Here is a 26,864-nt window from a genome sequence, read left to right on the forward strand (position 1 = left end):
TGTCATTTTACTTGATCTTTTATTCATCTTAGATTTCTTCACAAGTAGTCTGAATGAAAGGGAGGTGGGGAACCTTGATGTCATTTTTGACCGAAGTCTTCTCACACAGGAAACAGCAGGTGTCATGATGTCTTTACTGGAAGTGGAGCAGCTGAGGAAGGAAATGACCGGAAATGACTATCTTGGAGTCCTATGACTATAGCTCTACTGAGATCATCGTCTGTTACCTTCACAAACGGCTCATCATCCTCTCCTTAGCCCATTCTTGGACTTCTGCTTTTCCAAACACGAGGTAGATGATTAAGCCACACTGGCTAACGGCAAACAATAAGAAAAAGAAATTCCTCCACCCGAGGTCAGGGTCCTGGGAACACAAAACCCAAAATACATATGACTTTTTTTCTCTCTTTTTTGATGAAACTGAATCACTAGTTCAGATGACAGTTTCTAGGGGTTTTCCATGCCGAGATTCATTTCCTACAAATCTCTTGATCGTTAGATAAAAGAAATCCAAAATATACTCAAAATGTTCTACGTAAGAGAGATTTGGAGACCCTCATGATTGACCTACAGAGTTATATTTGTCATTATTATCAATATGTCATACATATTCTCTGTTGCCCAACCTTGCCTACATATGCTATGCTAAAACCCGTTCTAATATTCTTCCATCGAATGTTACGATGTGGTAAAGATATTCTAGGCGTCAGAGTTCTTTCCTCAGATCAGAAAGACTCAGTGTATCAGATTTTCAGTTAAAGCATCAGGAGATGAGGGTGATGTTGTTAATTTTCATACTTGTGTTAGAATGAAAAGCTAAACAAGATTGTGTTGTATAAAATGCTTGTCATACATAGTCAGGTGGTAGTGGCACATGCCTTTAATCCCAACACTCAGGAAGCAGAGGCAGCAGGATCTCTATGAGTTCGAGGCTAACATGGTCTACAGAGTGAGTTCCAGGATAGCCAGGAAACATTGTCTGAAAAAAAAAGTACTTGTCATAATATCAGCATGCGGCATGCACTTAACATGCTTCCTCTCCTTCCCTGTGTGTGATTATTTACACAATGAAAATTCAGCCTCAATGACTTGGCAGGTCAGCACGGAAATCATATAGGGTTGTTTCCCATTTCAAATGGGGATTATGAATGGAGCTGTGATTAGTTCTCTGACTCCAGAATGACCTCAACTCTGGTTCATTCTGCTCTACACTTCACGGTCACCCAAAATTCAATGCTATTTTCCAACCTTTGACTATACGCTTTAACTATTATCACTTTTACAAATGCACGTGGTATTTTAAAAGTCTGTCTTGGCATGAAAATTACCTGATCGAGGAAAAAGCCACCAATAAGGGGTACCAGCACAGCGGATGAATGTGCCAATCCTCTTGATGTTCCCATGAGAAGGCTGGCATACCTGTGGGTGACAGGAATGTCCCAAGCTAAATCCAGACATAGTTGACAGTATCTTTCAGCCCTGCTTTATGTATGAATCCACCGTGTAATTACATCTAAAAGGACTTGGGTGTTGTATATTCAATGTGAGGCAATATGATAAGTCCACACCTTTCCACCCAACACACCATAGGCCCATCTATGGTCCATGCTTATGATTTATTGTTTTCTATTCTTTGAGACCCCAGAACACTATAGATCACCCTCCCTTCACCCAGAAAATGTGAAACTAAGAGCAGATGTCAGAGTCCTACCTTGGGGCAAGGTCTAAAGCATTGATATAGATTCCGGACTGACATAGAGGGGCTAGCCCACAGGAAAGTGTCAGAAATGCAATTGTTGTGACATAGCTGAACTGGATGTAGGGCAGAGACACAATGAGGGCTGCTGAGGGAAGATTTCCTAGGGAGTGCAGAAGAGAGAATCCAAGAATGAGACGCAGTCTTTGGTTGTTGAATACTTAGAAGTCATTCAACCCTCATACCCTGTTCTTACCTAAAACTGTGAGGATTTTCCTTACAGTTACGAGCCTAAAATTCTTGCTCAGAAGAAAGTCAGCCAGCAGGCCTCCCAGGATGCCAACGACCCAGCCAATGAAAAAGGGAAGAGAAGACAGGAACCCATTCTGAGGTGAAAAGACAGGTGAATGACCATCATTAAGGCCGTGACAAAAACTTGTTGGTAATTCCCTCAGGTCATCCTGACTCTCAGAAACCACCCTTTCTTGGGAATCCTGCCCACCTCTTACGTCATGCCCCTAGCAAGGTTGCTGTCATTGGTTTGAAAGATCAGATTATTTGGGGTCATGAGGGTAACGCCCTGCAGATTGAATGATTTATGACACCTGAGTAGCAGAGCAATCATGCAAACACAAGGAAGGAAAGGAATGAAATCTACTCACGTCTCTGATGTTAATTTTGAACACATAACTGATGTAGGTTGGGATGTATACTATATAGGTGTTAACAAGCCACTGGTGGGTCATAGTGCCAAGACACATGGTCCAGAGTGGTAGAGATTTGAGCATGGCTTTGATGGGAAGTGATTGCTCTTCTGAACTGATCTGAAAGCAAATGGTCTGAGTAATAAGATCAATATAAGGTTCAAAGTCTCTGCCCCTCTTCAGAACCCAGATGTAGATGCAAGGTTTTTGCAGAGGTTGGAGGTTTTATGAGTACCTGTTGGTGAAGGGAGGATAAGATGTATTCTTTCTCTGAAGTGCTTATCCATGGGTGAGAGGCAGGGTCATCATAAACCAGAATGAACCAGAGAAGGGAGCAGCCACAGCCAAAACCTCCTGTGAGCAAGGGGAGAGTTCATCAAAGAGCTCATTTTGTCTTTTTTCTTTTTTAATTTTTGTAATAGTTATTGCACATAATGTTGGTTTTTAATAATTACTTTTAAATGTACCATGCATTTTGAGCATGTCAGCTTCTTCACATCCTCTCCCGAGTTTCTCCTCCCTCTCCCCTCCTACCAGTTACTAATCTCCTTTCTCTGCTGCTACATATATATATATGTAGATATATGTATGTGTGACCCATGTATGTATTATGTATGTATGCCTACATGTAGAGATAGATAGACAGATGTACTTTACAAAGAATTTTAGTTCCCACAAATGAGAGAAAATATGTGGCTTGTTCTCTGTATCTAACTTATTTCTCTTACTATGATTTCCAGTTCCCTCCATTTTCCAGAAAATGACGTAATTTCATTCTTCTTTCTGGCTGAATCAAATTCCACTGTGACTTCGTACATTTCCTTTATCTGTTCTCTGTTGCTGGCCATCTAGGCTGGTTCCATGCTTGGGATACTGTGAACAGTGCGGCAATAATTGGAAATGTGTGCTTTCCCAATTATATTCTTTGTTCTGGGCTGCCTTAGCCTCCTTTAGGTATTTTGAATGGCTTGTTCTCATGTTGGGACATTTTCTAGGAGAGGCCATTGCCAAAGCTCATTCTGAGCCCTCCCCAGTTCTCAAACAAGCTGTCTAATACATTTCTTAGTCTCTTGTATATGGGAAGACCTTAGGGAGAGCATAATACTTAGTGTCAATATTTTCAGTATTAGCCATTTTAATAAGCATATGGAGGTATCCCATTGTACTTTTGCTTTTCATACCGCCATGATTAAAGGGCTTAGTTAAGCCCCTGGCCACAGGTCTGTGCTCTCTTTGTGTGTATTTGGTGAAATGTTTCTGCTTAGTTTTCAATGGAGGGTTTTGTATTCTCACTGAGTTTTGAAAATTGTTTACAAATTTTAGAAAAACAAATAATTGTTTTGTAGATATTTTCCCCTTGAGCCAATTCGTCTTTTTATTATTTTAGCAATCTCTTTTGAAAAGGATTTTTTTTTAACTCTGTGGATATCCAATTCATCGATTTCATCTACTTTTAGTGACTCATACCTATAGTGTTATATTTAGGAATTCTTTGGTTAATTAAAGAACAAAGTATTTTCTTCTGAATAATTTTTCCAGATTTTACATGTAGGTCTGGTGTTTGTGGATGGGGGTGAGGGAATTGTCTTTCTTGATTTCTTTGACACAGAAATCTCTAACTGACTTTGGAGCTCACCTATTTGCCTAGGCTGTCTGGTTAATATTTCTTGAAGGTTTTGTTTCCTTATCTTACTCCTGCTCCACAGAACACTGTTTTGAGTTGCCCAGACTGGTCTCAAGCTTTCCCTTGAACTTCTGATCATTCTGTCTCTGCTTTCTGAGAACTGGGATTAGAGCCATGTGCCACCACGCCCAGTTTTCCTAGAAACTGAACCCATGGCTCCCTCCTAGCCCAGAACTTTATCAACCGGCCTACATCCCAAGCTTGTTCCATCAGTTCTTGCATGGCGCATTTGGGGGCTTTGCTGTCGGGTGCATGCGCATTTCCAATTGTTGTGTCTTCTTGGTGAGCTGGTAATACTCCTTATTGTCTGGTATTAATATATCTATCCAATTATCTCTTGAGTAGTTTTCATGTTTCTTGGGCCCTACAAAGTTTCAAGAACTGACAGTAACCCATCTCTGTCCTCGGATACTCGCCGACTGGAAGGGGAACAGGTGTGTGAACCAAACAAGCTGATACGAAGTTTGAAAATTAAATGCAAAGCCCCCTCCAGTGGCAACGGTTGGTGAAGCAGCACTTTCTTGATTTCTAGTTAAATGGATGTCTTGGGACCAAGAGTGAAGTTACCATGAATTAGTCTCAGGGTTTGATATTTTCTTTTTATTGGGAAACTTGAGAGTTGCCCGGGATGCCACCCCCTTGCTGTGTTTAACCAAAGACAAGCCTTATAGGTACACTTACCTCCCTGGATTGCCTTCTTATCTCTTAAAAAGCACTGTTCTGCAGGCCTTCCCCTCCTGCCTGCAAGGCACAGTGCATCTGTGCCCACTGAGCCTTAGGAGAACAGTACTTTATATGAAGCCAGAGGATTTCCACAATTTAACTAGCAAAAGCTATTTCCTTGTATTATGATACTTGGCTTCCCTGACATTTTTATATTTGGACTCTCTTCCTTCAGTCAAGTACACACAGATGCACAACTTCAGAAGAACATTACTGAATAGCTCAGAAGCCAGCAACTTACCAAAGATATAGAAGACAAAGGGCCATCCAAGGGCTTGGATAATGACGCCACCCACAAGGAGGACAACAAAGATTCCTAATACCATTCCTGTAGAAAGAAAGGAAAAAAGTAGTGGGACCCCTGCCTTCTACCAGACAGATATCAAGCAAGGGCTGACAAATGAACATGGAGACATGCCACCAAACCATAGAAAACCATGTGCAAATATAAAACCTTCAGATTACTCATTTAATTTATATACTTTCTGAAAGTCTTTTGTTTTCTCCTCAAAATTCCCAAATGACATTACAAAAGACTCATACTTACTTCCATGCTGTCTTAATTTCCAATGATTTACATTTATTATTGAATAAAGCACATGAATAGTCAAGGTTGTTGTACATCCTCCAATTCTACCCCCTTATCCTTCTGAAGACAAGCATCATGCCAATTTATTGTACAAGAAACAGTCACTCACCTTCTTTTCTGTGCACTTATATGCTGTTTATAGAGATACATACATTCATTCTTTTTGTAAACACATTCATGGAAAGCTGATTTCTGCGCAAATATGCTAATGGTAGTGTTTCAATTTCTATAACTTCAAAGAACTCTAATATATGTCAGACATAATCCCATTTCACAGCTTTTCAAATATTTCTAAGCAATCTCACTTTTTATGTTTAGTATTCTTGTCAAAGTCCATGTGTATGAAGTTATTTTAAAATAAGTAAGATGATAATGGCCCAAGGGTGTCAGTCATCTTTAAATTTTTTATTTTTTAATTACATTATGTATGTGTGTGCAATATGCATGCACATGACTGAAATGCTCGTGGAGGCCAGAAGAGAATATCAGATCCCCTAGAGCTGCAATTATAGGTTCGAGTACTGGGAATGGAATTTGGGTCCTGGGCAAGAACAGTACATGCTCTTAACCATGGAGCCATCTCCCCAGCCCCAACAGTCATCTTCATTGAACAATAGTTCTTACAAAGATCTCCATTGCACTGAAGATTCTAATTCTAAACAGGAATTATTACTCATTTCTGAATATGAACATAATTTGTATAATAGCATATCAGAGGTGGACTTGCTAGGTGAAAGGCTATGTATATTTCAAATTGTGGTAAATACTGTAAAAGAACTTTGTTGAAAGCTGTAGCAGCTTAATCCCCAACATTTTTCTTTCTCATCTCCTTTATAACATCTAATATCTTGAAAAAAATTTTAAGCACCTGTCTCCTAGTATAAATAACAAAAGAGCCCTCACTTTAAACTTTGTTCTTTGTAGTGAGGTACAGTTTTTTCCTGTTTATCAACTTTATTGTTTGCTGTAGAATATCAGTTTAAAATGTATTACATTTGTTTATGTTGTGAAATATTTATTTAATGATGCAGAGATGTGTTGCATCCTTTCACGATGCATTTGTTCAACTCTGTAAAACAGTGTTACTTTGCCTGTCTAAAACACCTGATTGGTCTAATAAAGAGCTGAATGGCCAATAGCTAGGCAGGAGAGGGATAGGCAAGGGCTGGCAGGCAGAGAGAATAAATAGGAGAAGAGAGAGAAGAAAGGAGTGGGAAGGGGAGGAGGAGAAGAGGACACCACGGACCAGCCATTCAGTCACACAGCCAGCCAAGGAGTAAGAAGTAAAGAAGGGTATATAGAATAAAGAAAGGGAAAAGTCCAGAGGCAAAAGGTAGATGGGGTAATTTAAGTTAAGAAAACAGGGTGGAAACGAGTCAAATTAAGACCGGGAATTCCTAAGTAAGACTAAGTCTCCATGTGATTATTTGGGAGCAGGATGGTGGACCTCCAAAGAGTAAGAGGGGAAAAAAAAAACAGCTGAAATTTTTGACTGTCTTTTCTCTGTTTCTCCCATTTGTTTCCCTTTGTCTCAAGCTGCAGACTCTCTGTGCATTGTGAATAATCCCTGTGCATGTGGGCAGACGTTCTACCATCTTTAACCTTGTTGACATGGTTGTGTTGCACAGTCAGCAGTTACAGACAACTGTGGAGTCAGATCTAGGGCCTTCCAAATTTACTCTTTTGCCTAGACTGCTTTTTAACCTACACCACAATATAGAAATAATTGTTTACACATTCTATTTCCTTTATTCATGTTTATTGAAGCATATTGTCTGTGTTATCTTATTTAAATATTAACAATCAAACTTGCCTGTAATCAAGAGTAGCCAACTGCAGTTAAATAAACTTCCCCAGGGTTGGGGCTTTTCCTTTTAATAACAGGAAAGGGGGCATTTGAAAGACAATACCAAGTTCCAGGGTGCATGTATAGAAAGCTGGAAGAGGGTTCCTATTCTACCACCAGGTTCACTCAATCCATATCTTTCCCCTAAATGTCTGTCTTTGCCTTGATTACAGTGAGGGGCAGACTCCTCTTTCCAGCTAAGGTCATGTCCTTTCTTGTGCTCTTGACTTCCTCCCCTCCCAATCTGCTTCAAGCCTGGGCTCTTAAGTGTGCATCCTCTCATTTCTTCACCCTCGCTTTCTTCTCTGCTCTTGACTCTTCCCCAACTACATGAAATACCAATATCATAGGATCCGTGTTGGAAATAAAGCCCAAGTTCTGTGTTCTGCTGCATAGTGACAGGCAGAGCAAGCGTCAAGAATGGGAGCGTACTATGTTTTAAAGCAATCTGAAAGGGAGAACTTTGAAAAATTTCACTACAAAGACGTGATCAGTGTTAGCAGAGATAGACATGCCTGGATTTGAACATCAGTACGTGTTGACAGGTACTGAAATATCTCATAGCATCTCTTCCTCATTTTGTATCTTAAGACTGAATTCTCAGGAGTTTCTTTAGCATGGACATTGATAAGTAATTTACCTTGGTCCCTCCGGGCCCCTTTAAAGGACCATGTATCAGCAAGTCACTGCTGATTGAATCATGTAAAGGCCTGGGCCAGTCCTCAATTCTGCTCCAGTTACTCAAGAAACAAAACAGCAGTTATCAGGATCTTTAGCTGACCTCCTCTATTCCTCCTTGTGTTTCTTCCATACAAGTAAGTGACTTTGGCCCAAGATGCCTTTCCTCTAGGGACAGTCTTGCTTGAACTTTAACCCTATTTTCCATTACCACACCCTTGGGGCAAAGGCTGATGAAGTAGAAAAACAGAGAAAGAAGATTTAGGCAGTTGAGCACACATGATCCTTGTGCATATTTGCCTCCTATCTCTCACAAGATAACTGTGCTGTTCACCTCTCTCTTCCTCCCTCCCTCTCTCTCTCTTTCTCTCCCCTCTCTCCTTCTAGTTCTCCTCACTCTTTCACCCTCTGTTTTAACTCAGAATTTGTGCAATGACGGCCTCCAGTTTGGTTTGAGAGGCTGTCTGTTTCCTGAGCTCTGGGCCAAGTTAATAAGACGTGTTCTTCTTCCCAGCACTTACTAGCCTTAAGAATGAGCAACGAGTCCTGTTTGACCTGAAGTGTTCCAAAGCCCTGTGAGTGGCTGCAAAATTCTCTACCTCTATGTATATTTTGTAGTACCTGAAAACTGTCCAACCTATGACCCACACACCACCTAAATACCCCAGGATAGCTAGAAATACAGACCACCATAAAATCTTAAACGGACTTAAACATTATGAAATATTCTGTGATTATTTTTACTCATTTTTATTAGCTCTTTGAGAATAGCGTGCGATCTATTTTGATCATATCTACCCCTCCCTAGTTCTTTCCCAACTCACCTAATTGTTATTTTTAAACATCCAAGTCCAGTTTGTGCGTGCTGCCTGTACACTAGAGGACATGTGGCCTTCACTAGAGGGTGGTCAACACACTAGCGTCACATTCTTAAGACTCAACTCACTCCTTTAGTTTGAAATGAGACTGCATGATGTTTTCATCTCTCAGTTTTGTTCTTAAGTGTGACCTCTGTAGATGGCAAGGTAGGGTGGCAATGTCAAAGATTTGGCACACCCACAAGGAACATGCAGTGTGTTCTGCACTGGAGGCTGGCAGCAGACAGGCCCTTTGGGCCCTAGGCAGGTACTTTTCTGGGGGGAGTGTTCTTCTCTAGAATTCAGGTTAGAGCGATCCTGTCTTTTAACCCAGGCATCGTTGTAAGTAATATCACAGTCTTACTGAGGCAGGAAAGTGGGCTCAACCAACCCTGTTTCGATGGAATTTTCCATCTGCTCTCTCTGTGTCACTCAGGAAGCCAGGAGGGTACCTATGTTTCCTGAAGACAGAAAAGAATTTCCTTCTGGAGTTCCTCAACACCAAAGACAAGGAAGCCTCTGGAGCTTGCAGTGTGTGGGCTGCTGAGATTCCCCTATATATATAGTGTCAGTTGATTTATTTTGGTTCTCCAGGCCATATAGACCAGCAAGTGAAGGGAAATTGAGTTACTAGACCTTAGAGGTCTAGTAACTGTTTTTATTCTAAATTTGAAAAAAAAAGACCTTTTTGTTTCAAGTTTGTTTTATTGAGTTAAGGGCTTGCCGCTCACTGCATAGCCCAGACTAGCCTTTGTGGCAATCCTCCTATCTCAGCCTTCTACGTGTTGGGATTACATGCATTAACCATCCCATCCCTTTCTCATGCATGCCTTGCATGCCCTATACTCTGGGTCAGTCCCACAGCTGCAATACCCATGTTCTCCGGCTTCTTATTCCCTGGTTTCCCTTGTGTTCTGGGGTCACCTCACAGCTGAGTAACTGAGGTGAATTTCCTTAGTTTAAACCAGATACTCCCTTTCTGTCAGCTAATGTAAACTCCTGTGACCCACGCTGCTTATCACCATCCTGGGGTTCTGAGGGGGTCTATTAACAGCAGGCCCCTTCAAAAGTGTGCCGTGGTTTTGGACTTGAAGAGCTCTTGACTCCCTTTGAACACATATGCTACCTGCATCACTACGCTTTCCTTACCCAGTGCTAGTCTTGACAGTGGCCATTGTTAATTTGTACCATGTATTTGCCACTTTCTCTACTGTAAGTTAGGTAGGCATCTGCCTCCAGAATGCCCATGATGGGCACACTTCACTGATAAGCCATTTTCAGAAAAGAGTTCTCAGGAACTGGGAAGATGGTTTTGTGAGTAAAGGTGCTTGCCGCCAAGCTTGATGACAGGAGTTTGATTCCAAGAACCCACATGCTAAAAGGGGAAGACTGATTCTTGGTAGCTGTTCTTTGACTTCCAACATGTGCTGTGATGTGCATGCATAACAAGGAAGTGAATGCGATGAAAACTTTTTAAAAGATGTTCTCAGAACAATATAGAGCAATCCCAAAAAATCACTAAGTTGAAACCCTGTCCCACTGAACACAAATATAAGCTTTACACTATTGTCAGGAATTGTTATGTAAAAACTAAACTGGACAAATTCATAAAAACATGGATAATTGCTTTTACAACCCGTCAGTGTGTTGAAATTAAATCCCACAAAATAAAAGTGATTGATTTAGAGACATAAAAAAAATCATTTTTAAATGTCAGAAATCATACCATAAACAGAGTTATGCCACAAATCACAAGACAGACAAAAATGTCATGTCACAAATGAACACACAACCCAAATGAAGTGTTGGCTTTCTTAATTTGTATAAACATTTCATTAACATCAAGGAAAAGATAAAGAACTGTTCAACAGAAAAAAATTGTTTAGGAGCCCAGTGGGAAGCGTTGGGTGGCCAGGCACCTGTCTGGACTGTACTTCCTTACCTGACAGAGCAATGCTGCAGAGCCGACTGCGTTCCTGTGGAGGAGCCCATCTCTGCCAGAGTGCAAACTGACCCCCATAGCCAGCGCCCTGAAATAAAGATGGTTATAGCTGTTGATATGATGCCGTGTAGAAATTTACATCCAACTCAGAGTCTAAAAAGTACTTAGTACCTGGGTTAGGTATGGTGACACACATATGTAATCCCAACACTCAGGCAGCAGAGACAGGTGGTAGATCTCTCTGAGTTCAAGGCTAGCCTGGTCTATATTTTTTAAAAAAGCAAATAAAAGGAAATACTTGGTACCTGGGTAAAGCCCTGGACTGCTCGTGCTGCCAGGAGCACACCTAGTCCAAGATTGGCAGCCGGTGGAATGCAGAGAGTGAGCAGCGAAGACAAGAGCAGAGCAATTCCGACCACTTTCTTTGTTCCTATCTTCCCGGCCAAGAATCCACCAGGACCCTGCATCAGCATCATGCCATACTGGACAGAGCTGAAGATGATTCCTTGAGTTTGAGGACTCCAATTATACACAGGGGCCTTTGGGAAACACAAAATGTTGTTATGAGTCACACACTGGAAGGTATTTACCAAGTCTAAGAAGCCTCATTAGATCTGAATTTTCTCAATCAAAATTTTTGAACACAGCTAGACCTGGTTGCATAGATCTATATGTAATACCAACTAATCAAGAGGTTGAGGCAAGAAGGACACAAGTTCAAGGCTGACCTGGACTACAAAGTGAGTTCAAGACCTGCATGAGTAACTTAATGAGACCCTTTCTGAAAACAGAATGATTATAAGAAAGAAAGGAAAGAGCTGGAAAGTAGCTCAGTTGTAGAGCAATTGGTCGAGAATGTGTAAGGCCCTGGCTTCTCTTCCAAGAACTATAAAGCAGGGTTTTGAACACAAACTTTAGAAAAATAAAGATAAACATGAATAGCAAAAAATTTGAGCTTAGGGGCTGGAGAGAGGGCTCAGTTGGTGAAGTGCTTGCTGTGCAAGCATGACAGGCTCATTCTGATCTCCAGAACCCATAAAGAGGCCAGCATTGTGACTTGTAATCTCATCACTGAGGAGGGAAAAACATGAAAATCCCTGGGACCCTCCGGGCAGTTAGTAGACCCTAGCATACCAATCTCAGGTCCGAGGGAGAGATCCTGTTTCATGAAACAAGATGCATGGCTCCTAAAGTATGAAACCAAAATCTGGCCTCTGGCATTCACAGACATGCACACAGATGTATACAACACATTCACACACACACACACACACACACACACACACACACACACACACACGTGGGAACACAAACTTAAATTCTGCATTGCCTACCTTTGCAGAAAGATGCGTTGAGGCTTCATGCTGGTCACCATTCAAGTCGCCGGGAAGCTCTTCGGTGGAGTTATTGATGTGGGATTGGTCCGTGTTGTTGACCATGGCGACCATAGTGATGCTGATGATGGAGTTCTGCGCTATAAATGTGAAGTTGGCGAAATGTGCAAGCAGGGCTATTCCGTAGCGGATGGCGCACAAACTCGGGACTGGGAAACAGGACATCATATCATGGCTTGCTTTATTGAGGTAACATTAATTTTTCACAAGATATAATAATTCTACCACAATGGCTTGGTGGTAGAAGCCTGTAATCCCAGCACTTGGGAGGTGGAGGCAGGAGGACTAGGAGTTTGGTCATCATTGCCTGCTATTTGAGGCCATCTAAAGTAACTACTGGCCATCTGGTGACTTAAATGACCTTTCTGTTTTGGCTGGAATCAGGAAAAGGAGAGTCAAAAGCAGCTGGTAAGTGAACTAAGTCAAGGCACATTTTATACTACAAATGAACAGAGCCTGGCTTCACTTGGGGCTTTCTGTCCTTCCTGTAATATTGTCTCTCCCATTCCTACATCACTGAATTTTAGGGCTGATGAAATGATTCACAGTATGTAAATTTAAAACTTATATAAAAAGTTAAATATATAACAACATAATGCATAAGCTACATGTAAATTACATGTATGTGCATAGTATGCACAACTAGTAATATGATATACTTATGTTACATATCGCAGACATAATGTATGTAATATATACATATAACATATAATATGTAACATACATATGCGTGTAATATATAATATACACGTATGTGATATGTGTGCATATATGTATATGTAATATATAGACACACACATATACATATAATATATGTAATATACATATACACACATATATGATGTGTACAAATAAAATTTAAAGTTTGAATAAGTTGAGGATAACTTTTCATTTAAAATGTGAGATTTAAGAACATGAACCAAGTTTAAGATTTAAGTCCTAGAGAGGTTTCATCATTTGAGAAGTTGACACCCTCAAATGCTAAAAACCTGCGGTGAAGCTGCACTGGAAACAGAATTGTTGAAACAATCCCTGTGTGTGGCTCCAGGAAAATCCCACCGCCACCCCTCAGGTTCCCAGAGCCTGGTGCGTTGTCCAAAGTGCTGAAAACACAGGTGCCACGCACCCGTGATTGACCTGCGAGAATTGTTCAGAAATGGACCTCTGAGGATTGTTGGCTAGATAATTGATTACTTCCCGAGCTCTTCAGGCAACTTTCCACGGCTGCTGGGAAAGGCCTGCAGCATGGCTCTGCTGAGGGGTCCTGGCAGAGCACATTAGGCAGACTGACGTGATAGAAAATCACATGACTGCGGAAGCTGTGTTCGCCTGGCTGCAGGTATCCTTTACAGACCGACTTCAGCGAAGGGCACTCTGCAACACTCGCTGCTTCTTTCTTTCCCAGGAGACTGTGGCTTCAAGTGAGCATGCAGGGTGTCAAAGAGCTCCCAGGGTCCTCCATGGGTACTTTAGCAGACAAGTATCTGTCTCTTGGGGAAGCCTAAGTCTATCCAGCTCATCCTGTGGTTGAGCAAATCAGTTGGTTCACTTGGGGGAACTTGATAGACCACTCTCCTAAGCCGTGCTCTCTAGTCTAATTAGTATCTTCAGTTCTTATGGAACACACATCTAATGCTCTCTCTCCGTGTGTAACAGCACACAGCTAGTGAGCCTTACATTCCAGAGAGGACAACAACACACAGTAAGGCAAGACAGTAAGTCTGTCTTAGAGGGTGTTCAGAAAATAAAACAGGAAGAGGCAGAGTCCCAGGGACATTCCTGAGAGTTGATCGTGCAGGCATCTGAGGGGAAGGCACACTCCACTTAGTGGAAATGCCCTGTCGTGGAAGGAGAGTGACGGCAGTGAGTGTTCAAAGAGCCAGCACCAGGTGCGTATGACAGAGGAGACAGCCAGAGTAGAACCAAGTTCTAAAGGTCGTGTGGACTGTCGGAGGGACTGTGGCTTTTATTTTGAGTGGAGTGGGAGCCCCTGGAGCAGTTTGTGAAAGCGTGAGACAGGATGAGGCCCAGAGAAGTTAAGCTAAGCTGCTTAAGGTGCTGCCCTACAGCTCCTGGCATATGCTGGTGAGATGGTAAATGCATGTTGTTACAGGCTATTGTCTTTAAGGTGGTAAGCCTGCAGGGATCACTGGGTGGCATCAATACAGGTTACTTGAATGTATTATTTGACTTCAAGAGAATTTCTTCCGAAGCTGTTCTTTAGTTAGCTTTAACTGTCAACTTGATAGAGTCTAGAGGCACCTGAGAGGAAAGTCTCAATTGAGACTAGTCTCTGGGCATATTTTGGATGTAGGAGGATCCAGCCCACTATGGGTGGCACCATTCTCTGGGCTGGTGGTCCCAGTCTGTGTAGGAACTGTGTAGGAAAGCTAGTTAAGTATGAGCCAGAGAGTGAGTCACCAAGCAACATTCTTCCATAGTTCCTACTACACTTCTTGACTGAGTAAGTTCCTTCACTAGAGATGGTATTGGGTAGAACACCAAGCAGACCTGTCTTTGAGTTCCTGCCTTGATGTCTCTCAATGATAGACTGTAACCGATACGCTAGAACAACAACAACAAACAAACAAAACACTTCCCTCCTCTAAGTTGCTTTTAATCAGAGTATTTTTATCATAGTAGCAGATATAAATTTAGAACAAGGGGCGAGAATGGCAAGCATTAACTAACATTTGCATTTTAAAGCATCACAATTTTACTGAGAACAATATAAAACAGCAGGAAAATCTACAGAATGATACCATTATACCCAAAGAATGATTGGGAAAAAAGCATGAAATGAAAGACCTCTGATGTTGGAAGTCCTTCTGTATGTGTGTTGCTTTTATTGGTTAAAGAATAAAGAATCTGCCTTGACCTGTGATAGGGTAGAGTAGAGCTAGGTGGGGAAAAACTAAACTAAATTCTGGGAGAAAGAAGGTGGAGTCAGGGGATGCCGTGTAGCCGCCACAAAGAACAGACATGTGGGAACATGTAAGTCACAGCCACGTGGTGATACACATATTAATGGAAATGGGTTAAATTAAGATGTAAGAGATAGCCAATAAGAAGCTAGAGCTAATGGGCCAAGCAGTGATTTAATTAATACAGTTTCTATGTGGTTATTTTGGGGCTGAGCAGCCAGGAACAAACGAGGGGGTTCCTACTACAGAAGTCTAAATTACCCTGTTATAGAGAAAAATAATGTTGGAGTTATTTCACATTTAAATAAAAGAAAAAAAACTGGAGATCAGTATGGCAATACTACAGTTCTTGACACTGAAGATACATTTAAACATTTTTCTTTGTCTTGTTTGGTTTTGTTTATTGGGATAGGATCTTGTTGGATAGCCCAGGCTAGTCTCAAGCTCATGGTCTTCCTGCCTCTACCTTTGCAGTGCTTGGGTACCAGGCATTCACTACCATGTCTAGCACCTTTTTTCTACTTTTTGTTTACGAAAAGTCAGTTGATGAGCAAATCAAATTTAAGCTGATTAACAAGTGAAAAATAAACCCTTGAGCTCTGACAACTCCCAAAATTTTCCAAAGGCTTTTTCAGTTTGATAGTAATTCCATTTTCCCAAACACTCTGCAGTTTTCTTACTTTACTTAATATCACTTTGATGGAGGAAGGTGATGCTGGTTCAAACTCAGGAACTTGTATATGCTAGGTAAGCCCCCTGCCATTAACATGTCTACCCCATCTATAGTTTTCTTTAATGTATTTTTCTAAGCCACCTTATCCAGTCTACCTGGATCATGCTGCTGTCTTTTCACCTGAGATACCCAAGAATCGAGCTGCTCATCCCACCCCTCTCTTTTTGTTTGGGGATATTCTACATGGTTGTGGCTTAAGTCTGAATTTTTGCCTTAGTCTCCAACCACAATGGCTCCCCTCTGCCAGTTTTTATTTGGTGGAGCCCTTTGAGGGTTGCCATTATGGCACAAGACAAATCACTTCCGCTTTTGCTCGCAATCCTCCACATATTTTCATCTGTATCGAGACAAGAAAACCATTTCACTGAAAGCAAAATAATCATACATTTTGTCTCAAAATTACCATTTTCAGTTCAAAACCTAAGAAAATAATCCAAATGTGATTATCCAAGGGCTATGTTATTTTACCATAAGACATATAGCTTAATAGTTCTCAGGAATAGTCCAAATGCATATAATAGCCAAGTAACATATGCACTTCATATGTAGATAATAACAAAGGACCAAAATCAAAAGGCGCAGCTTAAACATCAGCCACAGGAGGGCTTTTCAGGTAAATAAGTGTGGAAGTTGGACTTGTTAGGATATGTCAAGCATGCCTTGTGTAACATTCTGTTCCCTTCCTTCCTCCAGACAGTTGACCTTTCTGCCTTCACGTCATGGGTCTTCCATCTGGGGAAGGAAGGGAAAGAGCCAGGGTTGGGCAGGGAGCAAGGGCAGGCTAGAGAGAAGGAAAAGAACACGTGGATAAAAATGCTTTAGTGAGACCCATTACATGATGTGCTAACTTTAAAGAATTAAAAATAAGTTGAAGAAAAGAAGGTTTTGATAATCTTACACAGCAATACTGAAAACCAGTAGCAAGTTAAAACACAGTATGGAGTTGCATAAAAGCCATATAGAACAAAGGTAGTAATGGGTGAATTAAGCTTACAAAATTGTTACATTTCTTGATTTTGAATATTTGTGTCATTTGTTACTTTAATCAAGCTATGTGATTGTGTTTGCAGTATTCCATGCAGATATTAAAGAAATGGAGTGTGAAGCTGTGTGCCGACAGCTTTGTTAACAGTAATGAAGACTAAACTCATATGGGTAAAGATGAGAAAGTAACTGAGAAAAACTGGTCTTAGAAGAGTGTGTTTTCTTCTTTCACTTAACTGTGAGATGTGACTTAACATCACTGTGTTTCAAAACGAATCAAAAACTTAAAAGTGATGAGGTCACTGTTTTGTGGGACTACATTACAGAAGAGAACACACCAGACACTCAGTGGGCAGGTGTACATGCCTGCTTCGTGTAGTACCCAGCTATGCACAGCTTACCTTTCTGGGAAGGGGTCTTCTTGTCCACCTGCATGTCTAGGGTGTCCTCACTCTGCTTACTAATAGGTTTCAATTCCACTGTGGACATTGTGGCTTTTTCTTTCTGGGTGGCTAGTTTTTGACAGGGGGAAAAAAAGAAAAGAAAGCAGATTCATAGAAAATAATTGGCATGATATTACCTCTCAGGTAAACTTCATGAAGAAAGAGAGCTTCATGGGCCACAACAATGAGATCCTAATATGAGAAACATTAAAACAGACTGATCATCATGCATATCAGTGTTGAGTGGGACTTGCAGAGGGGCTTCGACTCTAGACAATAAAGAGGGTTTCTGATTTTTATAGGTTTTCAGGTTGGTGAGCAAGTTCCACGCCACATGATTTAGTTTGTCCTGGCTTACTTACCAGAAGTCAAGAAGGCACTGATAAGAATTAGTATAATTCAAGGTTGAATTAGTATAATTCAAGTTTAGGGATAGAGTGTGGGGGGTGGAGGAGTGAGAAGTGAGGAAGCTGGGGTTTGCAGCTATAAATGAGAGGGAGACTGAACACCACATCACAGCAAATTTTCTTAGCAACTCTGCCCCAGAGAGCCACAGGGGTGTGTGAGCTGGTTTCTGAGAGAGAGAGAAAGAGAGAGAGAGAGAGAGAGAGAGAGAGAGAGAGAGAGAGAGAGAGAGAGAGAGAGAGAGAAAGAGAGAGAGAGAGCTTGAGGATCTGCAACCTAACAGTTTCCAGGACAATACATAATCCATAGGCGTGAGTTAAAAAGAGATGCCTTTGGTACATTTGAAGAGTGGGTATCAAACAGTCGAAACTGGGCCCGTTCCATCTAACTGGTGCATGGAATGGGATAGAACTGATCAGCATCTCTCAGTTCAACACAATAGGCATCCTGCAACTAAGGCTTGGAACTGTTAATCACAGGATTTAGCAGACTCACTGTAGAATGCCTGAAGAACTCTGGCTTGGGAGCTAGGCGCTCCTCCGTGCAAATACAGGTTCACAGATTACCTGCTTTGCCAAAGTGACATAGGAGCAAATCGGAATGTCTATTTCTCTGTCTGCTATTAACAACAAAGTCTGCATAAGTCTGCCTAGCAGGTGATACAATTCAAATTCTGTTTTGATTCTGTCCATGAGTTGATGCTATGTCTGTAGAGTTTATTGAAGAACAAACAGACCTCACCTTTTTCACATGGAAAAACTCATTGCTGTGATATAATATTAGGGTCTCTATGCCATAGGAAATTGCTATGCATAACACTATGTAGAACTGCAAGGTGTGTGCTATGTTCAGTGCTCAATTTTACTTAAGGATTAGTTCAAGAAAGGCATCTCATTCATGCCACTAATACCACTAACAAACTGACCTATTAATATATTGTCCCAAATCTTCTATTGTCTTACTCTCCCTCTCCTGCTATTGCTGACCAACTTTTAATGGCAAATAGTAATTGATATTCCCTAGACATGCTATGAAAATGGAACAATGCAGGACACGTTTTCTTTTTCTGTCACTAGGCATAATCATTTTGAAGTTTATGCATATAGTCTATATTCATGGTTTGGCTCTTCATTATCACTGAACAGTTATATTAAAATCTGTTTAGTCAAGCTCTTCCTTTGATGAGCAATCTTATTGTTTTTAGATTTTGAGCATTACATTGGGGCCCCTATGGACACCCATGTCCAGGTCTCTGTATAGCCATGTACTTTGGCTTCTTTTAGAGAAATACCTAGTACTGTGTAATTAACAAGTACACATCCATCTTCTTAGGAAGATGGCAAACTGCTCTTCAGTACAACTGTGCTATTTTACATCGTCATCAACAGTGTTTGAGGCAGCCACGGGATCCATCTGCATGGTCAGCCTTTGAAATCGGAGGCAGTTCAGAAGGCAGCTAGTTGTTGTTTTTTTTTTTTATCTTGATTTTAGTTACACTTCTCTAGTGAAGCTGGGCTCGTTTCATGGCATTATTTGCTATCAATATATCTTCCTTAAGCTTCTCAACATTGAACATTCTAATCCCATAATGTACCATGCAATTTTAAAGTCCAGCCTTTGGTGGGCTGGTAAGATAATTCAGTGGGTACAGGTGTTTTCCCCCAAGACTGGTGGCCTGAGTTTGATTCCCAGGGCTCACAGGATATAATGAGAAAAATGCCTCCCCCAAGTCGTAACATGAACCCCACATTCATGCTCTGGCACAAGCATACCCCTCAAGGCACACATGCACCCATAAATTAATGTGTTCAAACTTTTTAAAAATTAGCCTTTGATTTCTATAGAAAGTGTTTTGCTTCTCCACTCAAAAACTCCACTCAATTTTAGTAAGAGACAAGATTAAGGCCACCTGCACCTAATGGTGATACAGTTTTGTTTTCTCAGGCAGAGCGGGGTCTACCCTGTTTTCATGAGCAGTGTTCTCCACTGAGTGGTAGCTACATCTAGCTTTGTGTTCTTTCGTGATGCCAGTCTCTGTGAAGGCAGCTATAGACTTGATTCCAGTTTTTGGGACTCCAAGATTGCCTTCCTCCCGCTGCCCTCAGGTCACACCAGCCATCTTCGGATGCCCGTACCCCGTTATAATTGTCTCCCCTCTTCATTTCATTATCCCTCCTCAGCCATTTTGTTCATTTTCTGTTTGGTGATGTTGTGGGTCAAGCCCAGGCCTTCATATATGTTATGGAAGCATTCCCCCTCAGCACTACACTCTGGCCATTGTTCTCATGCATGTGCTTATTTACACGAGGATGGGTGTGTGCTCATGCATGCGAAGGCAAAGCTGAGTGTCTTCCTCAGTCATGTTCGACCTTATTTGTGTGTGTGTGTGTGTGTGTGTGTGTGTGTGTGTGAGCAGAACTTTCACTGAACCTGGAGTTCAAGGACGCAGGTAGCCTGGCTGGGCAGGGAACTCCAGGGATTCATATGCGGTTATTACAGACACCTGCTACAGCAGCCAGCTTTTCACATGGATGCTGGAAAATCTAAGGTATTCATCCTTATACAGCAAGCACTCTACTACTGAGCCCTCTCTCCTTTCCCCTCTCAGGCATTTTAACTTGTGTAAAGTTGGTACCATCTCATTGGTTTCCTTAATCCCAGCATTCTTGCGCAAGCCCAACCCGAACCTTGCTTGCGCTATAGTTCTACCCCCCCCCTAATTAATCTGGATGGGAATCTAAAACCATGAACTTGATCGCCAAGCAATGAACTTGATTCAGAACACTATGATAGCCACATTGTTGAAGCATAACTGTCTAAGAAAAGGACCAATACAATATGGGGGACAGGGCATAAATCTTCACGATGTCAATGAGAATTCCTGGAAAGAATCCTTGTCTACAAAGACTGACTGATTAGAGCTGCAATGATAACTGGGCCAGACACCAATCCGGTCACAGGAGATGGCCAATTCAAGTCACATATTGGCTATTGATAAGAGTCTTAGTTGGGGTCATCCTTGTAGATTCTTGGGAGATTCTCTTGCACCCAGTTTTTAACCTGGGCCCAAAATGTCACTCCCTCCCCCCCGTTTCCAGTAGTCTTTCAGTACTTTTCCCCTATGAGCCACCCCTCAACATGATTTCATGTTCCCATTCCCACCGACCCTCGGTCCACTCTCCAAATCTCTTCTAGTTCCCCTTCCCAGGGAGATCTGGGCATCCCCCCATGAGCCCTCCTTGTTACCTAGTCTCTCTGGATCTGTGGATTGTTGCATGGTTTTCCTTTATTTTACAGATCAGAGAGGCATCATCCAGAAACTGCTGGAAACAGATACAGACCCACAGTCAAACATTAGGTGGAGTTCAGGGAATCCTGCAGAAGAGGGGGCAAAGGATGGTAGGAGACAGAGGGGTCAAGGATACCACAAGGAAACACAGAATCAATGAACCTGGGCTCACAGGGGCTCACAAAGTCTAAACCAACAACCAGGGAGCCTGCGTGGACTGACCTAGGCCCTCTGCATACATCCTGTACTTGTGTAGCTTAGTCCTCGTGTGGGACTCCTAACAGTGGGAAAAGGAGCTTGTCTCCAACTCTTCTACTGGCTTTGGGAACCTTACCCCTCATATGGGGTCACCTTATACAGTCTTAAGACATGGGAAAGTTCTTAGTCTTACTGCAGCTTGGTGCTTGGTTGATGCTCATGGGAGACCTGCCCTTTTCTAAACAGAAACAGAGGAGGAGTGATTTGGGGGATGGGAACAAAAGGGAGGTGGGAGGTACCTGGAGGAGAGGAGGGAGAGGAAATTGTGGCCTGGATGTAAAATAAATAAATAATTTTTTTTTTAAAAAAAAAAGGAGTGCAATGATATGGAAAGGATGGGTTCAGAGGCCAATTATTTTAACTTGAGATAGGTTTAGCCTCTTCAGCAGCCATTCCTTGCCCACCTTTGTGCTATAACTAGCATTCCAAGGCCAATAAATAAAAAAAAAAAAACCTGTAGAATCTACTGACTTAGCAGATTCCTAGCTTCCACCAACCCGAAAGCAGTCTATGAATATTATTGGAGAGCACCTGAGGCCTCAGAAAAACTTCCCCCATCCACTGTACCTGCCTCTCGTGTGTATTTTAAATTTGTCTTGACTCAAGACTTTCTTTGTTCTGTAAACTATAAGATTCATGAAATGGCTTCTGTGTTGTGACATGTAATTTGGGGGCAGCCTAAATCTGTGTTCCCAGACCATGGTCACTCAAATACGGCTCTAGCATAATCTTGTATTCCCTATCAGGTAAGAGCTGTATGATTCTTTGCATTGATAATGCAATAGGCAGAGAACTGATTGCTAATGTTGTTTTATCTATAGTGGTTTTTGTAAGTGCTAGAACCTTCCAGCAGCTGTCAGGTTAGCAAAAGCTACTGCAGCCGGCTGCTGCTACAAACTCAGGACCCTGGTAGAGTACTTGACCTCAGAGAACTCACTGACTCTCCTCTAGGTTATTCAGTTCAGGAACAGAAGAACTGACATTTGTTTGTGAGCCATTTTGTCTACCGCCTACCATTCTCTCCCTCTCTCCCTTCCTTCCTCTCCCTCTCCCCCTTCCTCCCTCCTCCCCCTCTCTCCTTCACTCTCTTCCTCCCTCCCTCTCCCCCTCTCTCTCCCTCCCCCTCTCTTCCTTCCTTCCTCTCCCTCTCCCTGTCCCTCTCCCCCTCCCTTCTTCCCTCCCTTCTTCCCTCCCTCCCTCCCTCCCTCCCTCTCTTTCTCTCCCCCTTCTCCCCCTCTTTCCCTTACTTCCTTCCTCTCCCTCTCCCTCTCCTTGCCTCCCTCCCTCTCTCTCTCCCCCTCTCTCCCTCCCTCTCTCCCTTCTTTCCTCTCCCTCTTTCCCTTACTTCCTTCCTCTCCCTCTCCTTCCCTCCCTCTCTCTCTTCCCCCCCCCTCTCCCTCCCTCTCTCCCTTCTTTCCTCTCCCTCTCTTTCCCTCCCTCCCTCCCCCCTCTCTCTTTCTTCCTTCCTCTCCCTCTCTCTCCCTCCCTTCCTCCCTCTTTCCTCCCTCTTTCTTCCCTCTCTCCCTCCCTCCCCCCCCAATTCTTTTTTAAATTAAAAAGTCCAGGTGGGACCTCCCTTACTTTGTAGACAATTCACTTCTACACACATCCGTGAATTTATGTGACTATATAAAATATTTAAAACACTCCTTGATAGTGTCTGTTTCTTGGATTTGTCTTCCACAGCTGCATTGTCTCTACCAGCTAGCATCAACGTTCCTAGTGATCTTCCAAGTCTTTTTTCTCCCTCTCTTCCTTTTTCTCCTTCCCTCTCTCTCTATGTTCCTCCCTTTGCTTTCCCTCTTGGGCCCTCTTCCTCCCCCTCACATCTCTTTTCCTCCCCCTCTTCCTCCCCCTTACATCCCTCTTCCTCTCCCTCTTTCTCCCCCTCCCGTCCCTCTTCCTCCCCCCTCCATCTCCTCCACTTCTGTTCCTCCCCTTCCCTGCCAGTCCCCCCTTCCCTTCTCTCCCTCCACTTTCTCTACTCTCCCTATTCCTTCCCTTCTCCCTTCCCTTCTCTTTTCTCTCTCCTTCCATTTCTCCATCTTCTTCACTCCTCCTTCTCCATGGCCTTTGGATATAGATGTTCACCTTCTGCCACACACTTTTTATTTTGTCGACAGGAGAACATTTGAGGTTTGAGGAGGGATATATAGAGACCATCAGCTGTTATTCGGGAAGGACCGGGCAGACTTTCAGCTGCGTGACTTACCAACTTAGTGCCTGAGGTAGGGCTTGCTGTTTTTCCTCTGAGCAGGCTTCTCTTACCTCTTGCCAGTGACACTCCAGGATTTTCTGCCACTCCAGGGCTTAAATTGTTAATCATTAATGAAAGGCATCAAACCGGAAGCTCAAGAAGGACTTCTTTGCAAATGCCTTTTGATAAAATGTAAAGAACCTGTGTCTTTGGACGGTAGACACCTCCTGCGTCTGGCAGCTGTGAGCTTCCCACTCTGCCTCCCTGTCAGGCATCTCCCAGCAAATCAGAGACAGCCACATCTCTGACACCTGCGGATGCTTGGTTGCATTGCTCCACAGTACTTCTAACCACTTTTGTTCTGTTTGAAAAATGTTAAAAGGCCAAAAAAGAGATAATTTAGAATTAAATACGCTTCCCCTCTTTCTGGTTTTTGGCCCTTCTTTAGTTTTTTTCTTTGAACTATGTGAACCGTAATTTTACAGACAAACTTGAACTTCAATCACTCTGTTGCTTCACCTTTTTTTTTCCCAGTGTCTGTAGTTCTTTATTAACCAAATCAAACAAACAAAAACCACAGGCCTCTCTTGTGAATTTGATATGGCTTTCTATGTTTTCTTTCCTGCCTTAACCACTTCTATATTTGCTGACAAGCTACATAAAAATAATACTATGACTTGTTTCTCAATTTGCATACCTGCTATCATGTACAATGGGAAATTCTCTAACTCATGTACAAAAGTGCTTAAAAATTTCATACACACACATAATGCATTTTGATCAAATCACCTTCATTTCTCCCTTCAGTTCCTTCCCTGTCTCCCACTATTGCCATCTACTAGAGCTTAGATAACATTTCAGAGTCAAATCCCTGAAAAAAAAAAACTGACCCTCTCACATGCCAGCAGCTGTTAATTGCCAATAGCTACTTGGCCATGGTGGAACTTCGAGAGCTCCTTCCCTGACTATGGTGCGACTTCATGGGTTCCTTCCCTGACTATGGTGGGACTTCATGGGTTCCTTCCCTGACTATGGTGGGACTTCATGGGTTCCTTCCCTGACTATGATGGGACTTCATGGGTTCCTTCCCTGACTATGGTGGGACTTCATGGGTTCCTTCCCTGACTATGGTGGGACTTCGTGGGTTCCTTCCCTGACTATGATGGGACTTCATGGGTTCCTTCCCTGACTATGATGGGACTTCATGAGTTCCTTCCCTGACCATGGCGGGGCTTCATGGGCTCTTTCCCTGATCATGGTGGTATTTCGGCTGGCTTGATCTTGTTCAGGTCTGTGTTTTCAGTCACAGATGCTGTGAGCTCATGTGTACAACTGCACTGTGTGTTTGGCAAGTATGGTTTTGTTGCAGATGTCCACCTCTGGCTCTTACGTTCTTTGTGCCCCTTCTCCAATGCCCCCTGAGCCTTGTGTTCAAGGGGGTGAGATACCATTTAAAACTGAGCACACCAGTCTCTTATTGCCTACATGTCGACCAGTTGGGGGTCCCTGTGTTAATCACCTTATACTGTAAAAGGAAGCTTCTCTAATGAGGGTTGAGAAATGTGCTAATATTCTAATTTCATAGCTTTATTTTCTTTCTTGTTCGATAATTGGCATGGACCACACATTGACCATGGCTGCTTGACACACACAGTTCCAGCATTTTGACTTCTGGGATTGCAATTCTTCAGCACCCTTACACTTTGACTTTTCGTGATTCCCACTGTATGTTTTGAGACTTCCCTTATGCCTTTTCCTTTGGGAAATTTTGTGTGGACTTTGAAAGCTGAAAATACCTCTGTAGACAATTCTTGCAAAAAACCAACCCCACCGAGGAACCATATAGTGTGATGTCTCTGCACACAAGATTCCCTGTTGTGTGCTCCGGATTACACCAAGAATAGGAAAGTTAGAGATTTACTAACTGACTCCAAGGATGAAGGGTACAATCCAGACCCAGGCCATTAAGGGCAAGAGTTCAGTTAATAAGTGGAGAGGAATCAGAATGGTATGGTGTCCTGGAAAAAGAAGACTTTCTTTTGGGGAGCGTATGAGGGAAATAGGCCCAGTAGAATAAGACTAAGACACAAAGGAACACAACTACAGAACACTGCATTGTGCCCCTTGAGGAAGGAAAATGGCTCTTAAACTGTAGTCAAGTGTGGTCCCCAGAGGAAGTCCTTTTTCCCAAGGTCAGACATTTGGACAAGGGCTTCCATTCCCTCAGGACCTTGAGGAAAGTTCCTGCTTGCTAAAAACACTGGTTTTCTTTATCCCAGGCAGGAGGAACTTATGGCCCTTGCACTGATGTACAAGGGCTCCTGGTAGAGCTACTGAGCCTTTGAGAGCAATAGACATTTTCATACTTGCTGAACTTAGCACTTTTAATCTCAGGAAAAATGCTATAATGAAGTTAATGGCCACTTTCGTCCCTGAATCATTGTGCCTGCTATCAGCCTTGCTCATGGCTAAACTGTTGAAAGTAAAAAGTTGTTACCTTTTTTCAATTAATGCATGGTCATCCATCCTTATTCACCCTCAGATTCTGCCAGTCTTTCCCTCTCCCCGCTTCCCACCCCTCGGACTTCACACAGCCTCATTGAGACCTGAACCTCGCTGGAGTGGGTCTCCAGCAAATAATATTGTACTGGGTATATGCATCATATCATTATTATGCTTTGATTAGTTGATGGCCATCTAGGCTCTTTTCATTTCTGCACTACTGTTAACAGAGCAGCAATGAATGTGGATGAGCAAGTGGATCTATAGTAGAATATAGAGTCCCTTCAGACATTCCCAGGAAGTCTTACAGCTGGATCATATGGGAGATCTATGTCTTGCTTTCTGTGGTGCCCCAACACTGATTTCCAACACAGAGGATGGGTTTGGAACACCTGCAGCAGCACATCAGAAGTCAAGCTGGCTCGTTTCTCTGGTTGACTCCTGCCAGTTCCTTGAAAGTACAAAACATCCTCATTGCTTTCCAAGCTGGTGAAGAGGGTGTTTCTCCTCGACTCCCATGTGAGGCGATGCTTCAAACCCCCTTTACTCTGTAGGTAGAGAGTGTTCGGCTTTCAGGAGGCCCCTCGGTTTATGACTCACATTGAGTGTGAATGTCAGGATCTGCCACAGAAAACAGTCTGGGCTCTGCATGCACTAAGCTGCTCTGGTGGTTCATCTCCACTGTGACTCTAAGTCTTGTCCTACTTTGTAATCTGGACAGATCCTTTTGATTTCGTGTTGACTGTAAGTATGGTAAGGGGACAAACCACTTCTCAGTAATGGGGGCTGTTGACTGAAGACTTGGAGCTGCTGGATCTGTCCCTGAGATCAATAATTCAAAAGGTCTGTGTCTTGGGAAACGAGAGTTTTCTTGAGTGTTTCTTTTCTCTACAAAAGAAAGAAGTACAGACGTATTCCATATGTGCGTCTGAACTGTAAGTATAGAAAGGTCTCGAAGAGCCCAGAAATATAAAAAATTATATGCTTATAGCCTGATAATGGCTTTAAAACAAGCT

At 42.5% G+C, this 26,864-nt stretch overlaps 1 protein-coding gene across 6 annotated transcripts; it reads right to left on the reverse strand.

Moving 5' to 3' along the window:
* Slc17a3 (solute carrier family 17 member 3) lies at nt 1-23,502 on the reverse strand. 6 transcript variants are annotated; one of them, XM_075970998.1, is made up of 14 exons: nt 23,362-23,462; nt 20,849-20,925; nt 17,156-17,266; nt 12,054-12,262; nt 11,025-11,258; nt 10,720-10,807; nt 5,049-5,135; nt 2,636-2,754; nt 2,359-2,520; nt 1,953-2,082; nt 1,712-1,859; nt 1,329-1,419; nt 228-364; nt 1-151 (listed from the first exon to the last, which is right to left on the reverse strand). In XM_075970998.1, the coding sequence occupies exons 2-13, from the start codon at nt 20,877-20,879 to the stop codon at nt 230-232; spliced, it is 1,545 nt and encodes a 514-aa protein (XP_075827113.1). In that variant the 5' UTR covers nt 20,880-20,925; nt 23,362-23,462; the 3' UTR covers nt 1-151; nt 228-229. The 6 variants fall into 6 exon arrangements, with proteins under 6 accessions (XP_075827113.1, XP_075827114.1, XP_075827115.1 ...); XM_075970999.1 differs by having other exon boundaries at nt 20,849-20,977; nt 23,362-23,455; XM_075971000.1 differs by having other exon boundaries at nt 20,849-20,922; nt 23,362-23,416.
* Nucleotides 23,503-26,864: the final 3,362 nt, after the last annotated feature.

This window comes from Microtus pennsylvanicus, chromosome 4 (genome assembly GCF_037038515.1).
Source record: "Microtus pennsylvanicus isolate mMicPen1 chromosome 4, mMicPen1.hap1, whole genome shotgun sequence".
NCBI lineage: Eukaryota > Metazoa > Chordata > Mammalia > Rodentia > Cricetidae > Microtus > Microtus pennsylvanicus.